The sequence below is a fragment of the Pterocles gutturalis genome, unplaced genomic scaffold, assembly GCF_000699245.1.
Source record: "Pterocles gutturalis isolate BGI_N339 unplaced genomic scaffold, ASM69924v1 scaffold4271, whole genome shotgun sequence".
Taxonomy (NCBI): Eukaryota; Metazoa; Chordata; class Aves; order Pterocliformes; family Pteroclidae; genus Pterocles; species Pterocles gutturalis.
This window is the reverse complement of record NW_010097556.1, coordinates 1,622-14,225: the sequence shown is the minus strand read 5'-3', so window position 1 is coordinate 14,225 and position 12,604 is coordinate 1,622. Positions and strand designations below refer to the sequence as shown.

The window sequence follows — 12,604 nt, the reverse complement described above, 5'->3', positions numbered from 1 at the left end:
ATTAGTTTCTCGTAAAAATGCCAAAATGCACAAAGAATTGCCAGCTTCAGTTTTAGCAAAATCCTGAGCCAACCCTCCCTCCCCACCCCACCCCCCATTTCATATCATAGGCATACCACATGCATGCATACTGAGTACTTATGTTGTCTCTCAGGCCAATTAAATATTTGCAGAAGGTTATATATCCTAGATAAACATGATAAAAAAACCTAAAACATTTGATAGATTTACATTCATCCTATTTAAAAACACACATACAATTAGTTTAATTTACACTATACAATATCTGTTAAATAGGAACATTACAGAGTTTCAAAAAGAATCACAGAATATATACAAACTGAATATTGAAATGGTATGATTTTCCTTCCCTTCTTTAAAGGGTCTTTTTGTGTTGTTCTTAATGGTTGCTACATCTGGTTTTGGACACAGAGTGTTTATGTACCTATGCAGCACATTTCTGGAGTAGCAGTAATAATAACAATGATAATAAAATGTGCTTTAGAACTAAACTAATATAGATTCTCCTTACTGCTCATTTAAAATAAATTAGTTTGTTTGGTTTTTTTTAAATAAATTGCATGATGTAAGATGTAAGTAAGGATGGTGGTATTTTAAAATATCTGAGCAAGAGTTCTGCTGCATCACTGGTTTCTCATCCAACCTTTGGTTTTAAAGCCAACCCATTATGATAAACGGCAGTGTAAGTAGCCAAAATGCTTTATACAGCAGTACAGGTAGTCGAAATGCTTAACCCAAGAGCATTTCTATGTCTTCACGACAGAGCTAGGGTCTGTGCTGACTTCCATGGTGCTCAAGTGCCTGACATGGCAACACCCGAAGCCACTGATGAAATAAGGCCACTTCCTTCCAGCTCTCCCTGGTTACAAAATCGGGTAAGGTCCTTATTTCCCAACAGTTGCACCCATCTGAACAGCCAGAAGAACTGACTGCAGACAGTTCCCAGACACAGTCCCAACATGTGATCTTCACCCCTGCAGCATCACATCGGTGGGCTCAGTCCTCTGTGTCAGGCTGAACCCCCAGCATCGCATGCAGCTCCTCCGCCGTGTACCCCAGCAGGTTCTGCAGGTCGCACACGAAGCGATACACGTAGCGTTTCCCTGAAGTCTTGTGGATGATGTTCTTGTCGTAATAGTAGCGTAGGCCTCGGCTGAGCTTCTCATAGTTCATTTTTGGCTTGTTTTTCCTCCTTCCCCACCTCCGTGCCACCTGTTAGTCCAAAAAGAAAGCAGAATGCAGAGTGTTTATTCAAGTCATGTTCTTCTAGTCAGTGGCTGATAAACACCGTTATTAAAACCCTTTTTCAGTCAAAATATTTTATTTGCTTTGGATGTCCCAAACTCAGATAAGAGAACAGTTGGTGACTGACCCCTGACCCCTCAGCTGAACACGCTCCAAGACAATTAGCAGCAACTTCAGGAGAAAGTGGCTGATAGCAAATATCAGTGAAAAGGATACCTATTTGTAGTAGATGGGCAAAAATGTGTTTAAGGAGATCAAGTTTATGGGAAATACAGTCTCCTCTCTCAAGAAGACAACATTTAAGCATTAATTTGCTATAAAGCAGTATGTGACAGCTCTTTAAATGGATGTTGAATGACATGAAGCTCCTTGGAGTTAGTGATCCACCTCTTTTTTTGTTTTTAATAGAGGCTTCAGTGGATTTTATATCATGTCTCTTAATACAATAACTTTCCTCCTGATAACAGCATCAGACAGTGAATGAAAACGCATTCTCTTTATTTTTAACAACAAAAGCTGTAAGTTCCCAAAATGTTTTAAAAGCAGCACTACCATATTTGCTGTTTATCTAGAAGAACAGTGATATGTGGAGTCCATTTACCCCATGCCTTCATGCAATCCCAGGCATTGTTGATTCAATTACATTCAGTAAGCTAATGTACAGTATTACACTGTCAAGGAAACTCACTCTGTACCCTACCTTTGTAAGTTTGAAGCTAAACAACATGTTATCCTAACTACAAGCAAATGCTAATATCTATGGGTGGGAAGAGATGGGGGCACATCCCACAGCAATCCTGACTGTCCAATAAAGCATTTGCAGATGAAGAGATTTATAGGTGTCTAATTGTGCAGATGCTTTATATTCAAGACTAGGCCCACAGATGGCAGATGAGACCCTAAATATTTTTGTTCATCACAATTAGCCACATACCTCATCTGGGTCAGCAAGTTTAAATTCCCATCCATCTCCAGTCCAACTAATGAATGACTGACAGGACTTGTCAGTCAGTAACTCCAGAAGGAATTGCCACAGCTGTATAGGTCCACTGCCTGTTGAGAGAAAGGGGGTGGAGAGAAACCACAATTAATACTTCTGGAAGCTCTTACCACAACCAATGTATGTAACCATACTCATATCACAGGATAGATCTTGTAATTACTCTTATTCACCTTTTTTTTTTATGATCAGAAAGAAACCTGAAGTTTTTCTCTGTAACACAAAATCTGCTCATAAACATGTTAAAACAAGTCAGCTCATATCAAATCCTGTGTTTCCATGAAAAACCTATGTCTTTCCCTTTTATATGAACTCCTTACTCCTCACTCCCACCTCCCATCAGCTGCATTTCAAGCTCTTGCATGTGTCCTGCAGTCCCTGTCTCAGCAAATGTTCTAGAGGAAAAAACAACTTCAACAAGAACTACAGGAACAAGGTCTTAACAAGCAAGGAACTCTGAAGTGTGGGAGATTTTGTCCAAGTTTCCTACTTTTTCAATCAGATCAAAAAGCACATTTGATTTTTGTGTGTTCTGATGTACTTGCCTATTCTTGCTTTAGATGGATAGTTCCATGAGACCTTCTTTAGTTAAAACTGAAACTCCTTGCGAGCAGCGGTCTCTGGCTAAGTTGTAAGCCATACCTTACCACTACACAACTTTATCACCATAGCTATACATTTATAGAGAATATTGAAGTTACATAAGAAGAGGAGTGACCATTTTGCTTCACTACTTACCAGTAAAGCCAGCTAGAATTGCTGCTGGTATAACTGGTTTCCCTTGCTCTACAGGATCACTTCGTTCTTGAATATAGTCTTTGAAAGACATTGTAGGTTTGCTCAGACACAAGGACTGGCTACAGTCATCTTCAAAACTCTCATAGGATGGCACACGCTGTAAATCCACTAATGACGACTGGCTGTTCCAGGACTGTAGCATCGAATCTGAGCTTTCGTAACTTTCTGCACCACTGTCGCTAGATTCATGTTCTCTAAGTTTACCTTTATAAAAGCAAAAAAAAAGATAAGTGGTTTGTTTTTTTCTCCCCCCTCCCTCTTAATCTAGCTTGTATATATAAATTATGCAAAGGAAGAAGAGACATAGAATATGGCCTTGGACCCATGGTTATCATGCAGATAACAACTCACCAGAATTATCTATCAGCAAGTTCAGATTGCTTCTTGGGAAATCTTGATTTACTGCACAGTAGTTCACACCAACAGTATCTGCTTGGGTTTTAGGGAACAAAGAAAACTCTTGTTCTGGATTGAGGAGATTTGGTCCTGTGGAAGCCTGACAGACATCAGTCAGGAGACTGGGTTTGGGATAACCGAGGGCTTTAGAGTATCCAGGCATTTGCACACCATACGAGTTCTGATCTACATTAACAGCTGAAGAAATAAATAAAGGAATGAATTAGATGTCTTTCTCTGCAGTCCCTTAGACTAATACACCTCCAGCACCTCACAGTTGTGCCACAAAGAAGTAATTTTCCCATGAAAATCTGTCTAAGAAAGAGACCTACTGGAAAGGCTACTGAAGTCAGTGAGAAGATCCGCATCTAATGGGCTCCAAATGGGATGCTGTAAATCTCCCTCTACAACTTGCCAACCACAAATAAATATGACTATTGTTTGTTCTTCAATGAAACTAGAGGGATACAGAAAAAGCTGGAGAAGCTTAAGTGGTTTTGAGGAAGGCCCTCAGCATTAAGTGGTGTAATAAGGTTGAGCTGGAGATTGACTGCAGTAGAATGAAATACAACACCAACCAAACACTCTGAGGGAGTTAGCACTGCATCCCATACACTTTCAAAAGCTCTACTATGCTTCCACAGTCTTCACAAAGGCCTAAACATAACTCCTACTGCTCCCCAGTGATGCTAGTTTTTGACTCAGTTTGCTAGAGGTGGGAGCGGCCATTCTGCTTCACAGATGTAGGCTTTGACATACCAAGAGGAAATTTGATTTTCTCAAAGCCTTGCATTCTTCAAAAGATTTCTGATATGAATTAGATGACAATTAAACAATACTAGGAAAGAAGGCTGTAGCACAGTAACTATTCTGGTGCTTTTATTCATTTTTTTTTTAAACTGGGATCTGTGACATGCTCAGAATAAACGTAAGAGATGTTAAATTGCCAAATTTCTTAAAATACTTACTTAAGGAATTATTATTGACCCAGTGAGGAACTGAGGTGAGATGAGAGTTCTCTACATATTGATCCTGCATTTTCTCTTGGCTCTCTGGTGAGAGGAAGAAAGAAAAAAAAAGAAAATTTGGTTTTATAAAGATCTGACCTGCATTCCACAAAAAGGTTCTGACTTTGACTCTTGAATATTTTGTTGTCATCATTCACATAAATTTTACTAACACACTGCATTGCACTCTCTCTCAATAAAAAAAAAAAACACACCAAAAAACCCAACAAACTTTCTACAGGATTGAAAGCCATCATACCAATTGAATTTTAACATAAAACTTGGAAACAACAACTGCAGAGTGTTTTAAGGTCCAAGTCCTTAATATATGCAACTGCTGAATGTTACACTCTAAACCCAGCGGAACTCTCAGGACATTGCATGTAGGGTTTTAGCAATACTATTGGTGTTCACCTTTGACTTCTTTACATTAATTCACTGAATTACTTCAAAACACTACATTGAAGGAATCAAACTGAAAACTTGTCATAAGAAGAGAATAAATTTTGTCCAACTCTTGGTTAATTATTTTTTTTTTTTAACATGGAGTGTTACAGTAGCCTTATCCTAATCTAATTTATTTCAATTATTATTCCAAATAAAACCTGACTGCAATAAGTATTCAGCCTGACCAGGGAATGATTTCTGCAGATAACTGCATCTGTGCTTTGCGTACAAAACATGTAGTAATAGTTCTGATAATGCTTTTATTAACCAAGTTTTAAAGTTCATTTTGAGTTTTCCTATGTAATAAAAGCCCTTCATAGTGAAACAGGTGTTGAGAGAGTCACATTTCTTTTTCTGTTAGAAGACCCTTGAAACAAAGCTCTTTCTGGATCTGTAACTACCTTTGATCATCTGTTCCAGGTGCTCCCACAAAATATCACCCACGTAGTCAGGTGCCAATTCCAGGAAACGCTCTTTGCCCAGATTGCACAAGTCTTGGCCACTCATAAGAAACTGATGGAAGTTCACATTTGCCAGGCTAAACTCATTGGTAGCCCACGAAAGCCATTGGCAAACTTGCTGTTCAGTCCACAGCCAGGGATCTGCAAGACAGAAAGTATCCAGCATTTAGAGATACCTCCTGACCTTTGTCAAATAATCTTCATTAGAAGGCAGTAAATGAAAAAAATGTTACTTAGTTCTGAATGAATCAGAATAAATTTAGTCTTGAATTTAAAGAAAACAAACAAACAAACCAACCAGTTCTTTATTCTCCTTCTACATTCACTTGTAATCAGAGATGTCCTCAGCTTACTTGATTCTCTCTTATGCTGCCAAAGCATGGGCTCTCCATGCACCCATTTTTAATACCAGCAAGTCTGGTCTTTCCAAGTGAAGCTGTGCCAGATTCACATAGGATCCATTCTTGTATTTCCTACTGACATCATTCCTTCTCTTTTGAAAGAGTTGCTATTCAGCGTCCTCCTTAGCATTAAAAAAAGAGCTTATAAATAGAAAACACTTACTATTTGGGATACCCAGCCGACACTGTTCCTTTGTGAAACCACTGAAAGTATCTTTCAAGGCCTGACTCATCACAGCCTTACTGCATGGGGTTAACAGAGGCAATTCACAGTTGTTCGACTCTACAAGAAAGACAAGGGGTGGAAGGGAAAAAAGAAGATAGATTAACTTTTAGGCCAGTGAAAGGAGTGACATGTTTTTGCTGTGCTATTTGAAAAATAAGAAAGTGATGCTAGAAACTAAGTATTTTTTAAACAGAAACAGTTTGACTTGATATATCAACACTAAAATCTCTGTGCTACTGCTTTGATAAAATTGCATCATGCTTTGCAGCTTTCCATGATATAGATTCTCATTTACTCTTAGTGGTTACATAAAGTGCCTTTGTTGCAGGGAAATTTTACTATTACTCTTTTTATTTTTTAAAGGAAATATGAGACTGCTTGTTCCTATTTTGTCACCTATAGTTTGACCTCAGATTTCCTTATAACTCCAGACAGTCTTCATCTAGTTTGAGAGCTAAGTATTTGATAGCAGGGTTGTGAAGAACCAGCTTGCACTATTTAACAGTGCTTTCCAATGGGCTGTGTTTACCTTCCCATGCACCTCTCAATCACCCAAGTACATGGGCTGATATATTAGTCTATTGTCTGAACCAAACAAGTATGACTGGCAACAAGCTAGTACCATGTGCCTACATAATGCAACAAAACCCACAGTCATCAACATCCTATGCCAGTATAGATTACCCATCTGCTCAACTGATTTTTAAATTTGCAAGTAGATTCCATTTCAAGGACAAATTTGGCTGCCACTCAGCCCATTTTAATGGGCAATTTTCACCAGAAGATGCCTCAAGATTTTACCCTGAAAGAAGAACTTGTAAATTGAAGGAAGCCAAGCACACTGCCTAGATGTTTCAGATTAGGAAACCTTTTACTGATATTTTGTTTGTGATTGGTGGCATTAAGCTAGGGGTAATTTGAGGACACCCCAACCAACCCACTACTGCATCCCTGAACGTCTGAGAGGCTCTGAGAACTCACACACAGGCTGCACTTGAAGGAGCTCTGCTATGTGAGAGGCATAGAACAGTGGCAGGGCACATAGAAGAGATTAACTTGGCAGACTTCAAGTCAGTTCATTAAGCTGTGTGGCTCTTCTCGTTTTCCTAGACTATCTACAGGCTCCACTAGACCCAGCAAGTGGAGCTCATTACCAGCCCGTGCTTAACTTCTGTTTTTACCACACCCATCCTCAATATCTGCTTGGACTTGCTTTGCTGACCAGAGCAGGTGACTGATTAGAATCATATTAGAACAAAGGACTGGTGGTTTCCAGAGGTTTGTGGCTTTTTCCCTTCCCTAAGGGAAGATAAAGGCAGCATCAGGTAAAATATCTACATTTTAGCCAAAACTCCCTGTTTTTTCAGGGATTTTAGGCAAAGATTTGTAGAGAACTTTTAATAGGAACTGTCCTACAGACACACACACACAAAAGGATCTGTAAACATCCCCACCCCCCCGTTTCTTTAAGGTAAGGAGTAAAATAAACCCTAGGGGGAAGAAAAAAAACCCAACCAAACAGTGAAAGGGAACAAAGATTTTTTGTTCTGGGATTTAACACTAGAGGGTCATGAAAAGAGCTTACAGAATACTTGCAACATCTCAGCCATAATTAAAATGTAAGTTTAAATACACATCATAATTTATTTTCTTAATTTAAAAAAAATTAAACTCTTAGCTCTGCTTTAATACCTAGTAACTCTTCCTCCATGGACTGTCCATTTATTAGGTTACTGAATCCCAGTTCCCATTCCTTTCCAGTAACAGAGAACAGTGACTCTCAGCAGAGCAACTGACATGGATAAAATCAAGTATGGACTAATAGCCTGTCTACTAAAACACTTCTTTTTAGGGAAATCCATGTTGCACTTTAAGAGTATTTTTTTTTTTTCCCCTGACTGGACTAGGGAACAAAGTGAAGAGTTACCATAAGAAGTTGAATCAAATCCTGTTGGCACTTCTTGAAGCGTTTGATCTTCATTTAGTGAGCAAAAATATCCAGCAAAAAGAGAGTTTGAGTTATCAAAGGTGTCAAATGCTGGCTGACGCTGCAAAGCAACAGAATACATAAAAAACAACATGAGGTTTTTGCTAGAGCACTGTCAGCTTCATTGCTAGGAAGTGGCTGGGTTAGGTTTCCTAGATTTGGAGATCATGCACAACCACTACCTTCAATCAGCTAACTTGTGCCTTTGAAATATAAACGCAATGATGACACAGCTTCTTGTACATGAATAAAAACCAACTAACATTCAGACCACAGTGTGAGGTGGATGGCATGTTCTGCAGTTTACATTAAAGCCATTTAAGGATATTCTTAGCTTTCCTGTAACAATAGAGAATGCATGTGTGTGTATATATATATATATATATATTTATTCCAGGTGTATTTTAAGGAAATCCTTATTTCCTTAACCCTTTAAATTGACTGTCCACTTGAAGAGTACTTGATGGCAGAGGCAGGATCAGTAACTTATGGAAAAACAACTGCCAGTGCAAGATCTACAGTAGATTTATGCAGCTTTTTTTTTCCCAAAGGAAAAATTTAATCTGAACCACCACTTGAAGCTATACAGCCAGCTTTACAGGACTTGAGGAAAGATGTTAGTCCTTCACTGTGACTTTTATACTTCCAAGTTACTGGATTTGCCAGCCACCACATTTTGTGGTCTTTCAAGTGCTCAGATGCTCAGTGAACGATGCTAGTTTCATTATACAGAAAGAGATAAACAGGACTGATAAAAATGCTCCAGAGAAGAGTGGATTCTACTGATATACTGTCAACATTCAATAAACATTGTCATATTTTGAAAACACAGCTTCTTTCAACTTGACTTGTGTCAACTGTATATGCTAGAAATACTAGTACTTCTACTAGATCCCCCCGGCCACGTTAGTCTTCCAGGGGCAGAGGGAATGTTAATAGAGGAGGAAATAACTTTAAAAACAAATTTAGGCAACTTGCCTGTTGGTCACAAGGAAACTGTATCTGTAAGCATGAGAAGGATGGATGGATGGATGGATGGATGGATAAAAACTGCCACTGAGATTTTTAAAAGCACCTGAGGATAGAACATTGCTCCGGAAAGCTACAGCTTGCTCATAGCAGCTCCTGCAGTTCAGGGAGCAGGAGACAAAGGCAACTTGCAAACACTTGTTTTAGGCATCCACTGGTTTTCCAAGGTAGAGGATTTAGCTGAGGCCAAGGCAAAGATTTATCAGGGCAGTTTTCATGTGCCATGCAAAAGCAACCTGAGCTATGATTCTGGAATAGCAAATGAGTATTAATATTTCCTCATATTCCTTAGCTTTCCTTTTTATGTCACCACAAAGTTTCAAGTGGCTTGGAGTCTTTTTGCACCAGGTACCTTTTATGTACTGTGTGTCATCCCCCTCCCCAATGTCCCCAAATGACATCAACCCTAGTAAGAAACAAGGAACCTCTTTTTTTTTTCCAGTTGTATTTCATAATAAGCTGCAATGCATCCTAGTACATACATTATGAAAGCATTCACCCCACAGAAGAAAAAGCTGGTAAAGTAAACAATACCACGCCTTGGTTAATTGGGTTCAGAAATCTCCACTGAGCCCTGGTCAGCAGAGACAAATTGTGTAGGGTTGGTTCAGGTACCCCCCACAACTAGTCAAAGGCAACCCATGAAAAGGCTCACATCTGAATGAAACAAGTTAATAACAATTGCCAAATCTGCTAGTAAAAGATTCTTTCTACATTACTAGATAAAAGCACTGACTCATCTCTAGTACCTAAAAGAAAGGGCAAGTTCTTTCAACACAATCTGGAAACTCCTGCGTTTTATGTAAATAGCTGACCCTTATCCTGAGTCACTGGAAAAAATGCTGTGGCATGTGAATGAGCAAAATCTATACTGTGCTAGTTTCATATTTCACAAAGGAGAAAATTAATGTTTAAGCAGGTTCTTGATTTAATAGTAGTAAAAGGGGAAAAAAAAAACCAACGTAGAATAAATTCTGCTTGCCCCATCAGTTATGCAACCACTTTATTTGGCTTTTCAACATATGTAAGGGCAATTATTACAGAACAAAATAAAAAGAAATGTGAACAGCTACAGAACAGCAGAATACAGGTCTCTACTTTGACTTAATTACGTGACTACTGAATAACTCCTTAGAACAACCACTGTGTTACAGAGCACACAGCTGTTAAGTTGGGGGATCTCTTGCAGATTTTGTTGTTGTTGTGGTTAGGAGAGAAAGCTAAGAGGAGACATAAAACATCAGAGAATACCAGAGCCTCACTAACCGATTCTTCAAAACATGGTCATTCCTCACAGTTAATGAGAGCAGAAAGTGTCTTCCTAACCTTTGTTTGGTTGACGTTAATCAATGCTATGTAAAAAATTGATACTGGGATTACAAAGCAACTTGCATGAATGGGGAGGAGCAAAGCCCTTAAGGACTGAGTCTTTATACTCTGCTTCTCATTCGTCCTTGTTTTGTAAGTTCAAGACAACGTAACACAGTCTACATAAAGATAAAATATATTTAATAACTACCTTTGTTTTCTCACAATGCATTGGACTTCCATTTCACAAAGTTGCATGCAATAAGTGAATGAACAACCTAACGTTTTTTTTTCATACAATGCTCTTGAATGAATCAGACCTAACCAGTCATGTCAGAACAGCCCTCTGCCAGTTAAAGATATAAAGACTACCCTTACTGCCAATCCTGCAACCTTTATTTAGGCAAAGTTTGACCAACTCCAACGAATTTGAGCTCAGTTATTGTCTACCTCTTATTTTCAAATCCCTAGGATTTGGGGGGTGGTGGGCAGGAGCCTCCTTGGGGGAGAGGTTTGGGGGTGCAAGATTTACATCTTCCTATTTCATTTCTGCTTTTCACACCTCTGCTGAACTCAGTGGGAGTACTCTAGAAGAAGTTTAGAGGTTACAAGCAAGCAATTAAAACCTGAATATCTGTGTTCACCTTGGCATGGCTATACAATTCCTGTGCTAGCCTTTATAAGAACAGAACAAATGCATTAGCCGGGAGATGCCCCACTTGGGTTTAGAAGGCAACAGCTCAAGAGTACTCACCTTGAGCATTCCTCTGTACGTACTAGACACAGGAGCTACTTGATCCATGTTCCTGTTCCCAAAATCACTCATCTGAAAAATGAGAGGGGTCACATGAAAAATGTTGCTACCAAAGAAGCAAGCATGTTAACAGACACATCTCACTGCTTCAGTACAGCCTGCAGAACAGTTCTTGGAATGAGATACAGGGAAAGCTTTCCTTCTCATTGCTCACATCCCGACCACACAGGGCATAATTCCCATCTTGCTTAAGCAGCTTTTTAACTGGAAGACCTTTCACAGGCTTCATTGGTGTTAAAGTTTTATGAAATGAGTGAACAGGAGGATGGTTAGCTTCTGACACCCAGTGTGAGGGCTTTTAGTATTGTATCCTGCTAGTCTGAAAAGCTGACAGAAGTCCTTTGTCCACCCAATATCCATCACTTTCTGATACTTTCCAACTTCCACCCATTATATTAAAAATTCAGTTCTGGGTTATTTTTGCTTACTATATTCCTGCTCACATGCCATGATTCACTTTAGACTCTGGGTTTCAAAGGAAGGAAGAGAAGTGACAGTGCTCACTGTGATACACCTTCATGTACTCACATTGTCCCCTTTCACCTTTCTATGAATAATCGTTGAAGCCAATGCCCAGTATTAGCAACCTGCTCCCTTTACTAGGCAAAGCATCTCCAAACCACATTAGCTTGCTCCTTTTGTACACATGGGATTAGCATATTTATAAAGCTTTAGAGGGACTAAGTTTTAATTGAAAAGGGTTCATGCAGTAAAATGCCCTTTTTAAAGAGCTGATAATAGGACCACCACCAATATGTTCATGCTATTCAAGTCAAAGCTGTATCATATTGCCTGTATTACCAGGAACAGTGTTGTGCGACACTTGTATAACTTGTTCTCGTATATGTCACTTAAGGACAAGAATGATAAGATTCACATCCTTTTACTGACCTCTGGGAGAGATCAAACATAAGAAATAAAGCCAGTTTTACGGCCATTGTTCAGGTTTATCGTGACGCTGTAATTCAGGTGTCAGTGACCGATACCTTATCGGATTACACTGCATCAAGTTGTCCCTCAACAATTTTCCTTCTCCGTGTTCACAGCATTAGGCTAAATTCTCTTGCTCCACAGAAACTGTCTGAAAACGTGCATTTGTATTTAAATAGTCACACAGGACACTATTAATATTTTCATAAAACTGTGATCACTTATTACAAGCAAGTTCTCTTGTTAGTCATGTTACCACAGGGAGAAATCAAAATACAACCTTAAACTCAGAAAAAGACGGCAAATTAGGAGCTTAACAAAATAAGCTCAGACTGTTAAAATGACAACACATTCAAAAGCTGTCCGTGTAAGCAGAGAGGAAAATTGAAACACCCAACAGCCAAAGAGAAGGAACCCTTTCATCCTCTGATATAGTTGATCACTTAGAAATCAAGAGTCCTTAACCTCAAAGGCCCATTTCAACTTCACCGTTATCAGATGTATGGGGCTTATCACCGAAATAAAATAAATCAA

General features: G+C 39.0%; 1 protein-coding gene across 1 annotated transcript; it reads right to left on the bottom strand.

Annotated features, from left to right (window-relative positions):
• Nucleotides 1-730: 730 nt before the first annotated feature.
• Nucleotides 731-11,155, bottom strand: ETS2 (v-ets avian erythroblastosis virus E26 oncogene homolog 2). The gene is made up of 9 exons (XM_010076762.1): nt 11,081-11,155; nt 7,930-8,050; nt 5,940-6,059; nt 5,316-5,516; nt 4,429-4,512; nt 3,416-3,658; nt 3,005-3,268; nt 2,201-2,319; nt 731-1,233 (listed from the first exon to the last, which is right to left on the bottom strand). Exons 1-9 carry the CDS (start codon nt 11,150-11,152, stop codon nt 1,018-1,020), a joined length of 1,440 nt encoding a protein of 479 aa, XP_010075064.1. The 5' UTR covers nt 11,153-11,155; the 3' UTR covers nt 731-1,017.
• Between the last annotated feature and the right edge of the window lie 1,449 nt (nt 11,156-12,604).

Bases quoted from the DNA above. Each gene is read 5' to 3' on its own strand.
- ETS2 (XM_010076762.1), bottom strand. From the start codon at position 11,152: ATGAGTGATTTTGGGAACAGGAACATGGATCAAGTAGCTCCTGTGTCT. The intron at 5,517-5,939 runs GTAAGTGTTTTC...TCTGTCTTGCAG, and splicing joins TCGGCTGGGTATCCCAAATA to ATCCCTGGCTGTGGACTGAA. The intron at 3,269-3,415 runs GTGAGTTGTTAT...GCTTTTATAAAG, and splicing joins CTTGCTGATAGATAATTCTG to GTAAACTTAGAGAACATGAA.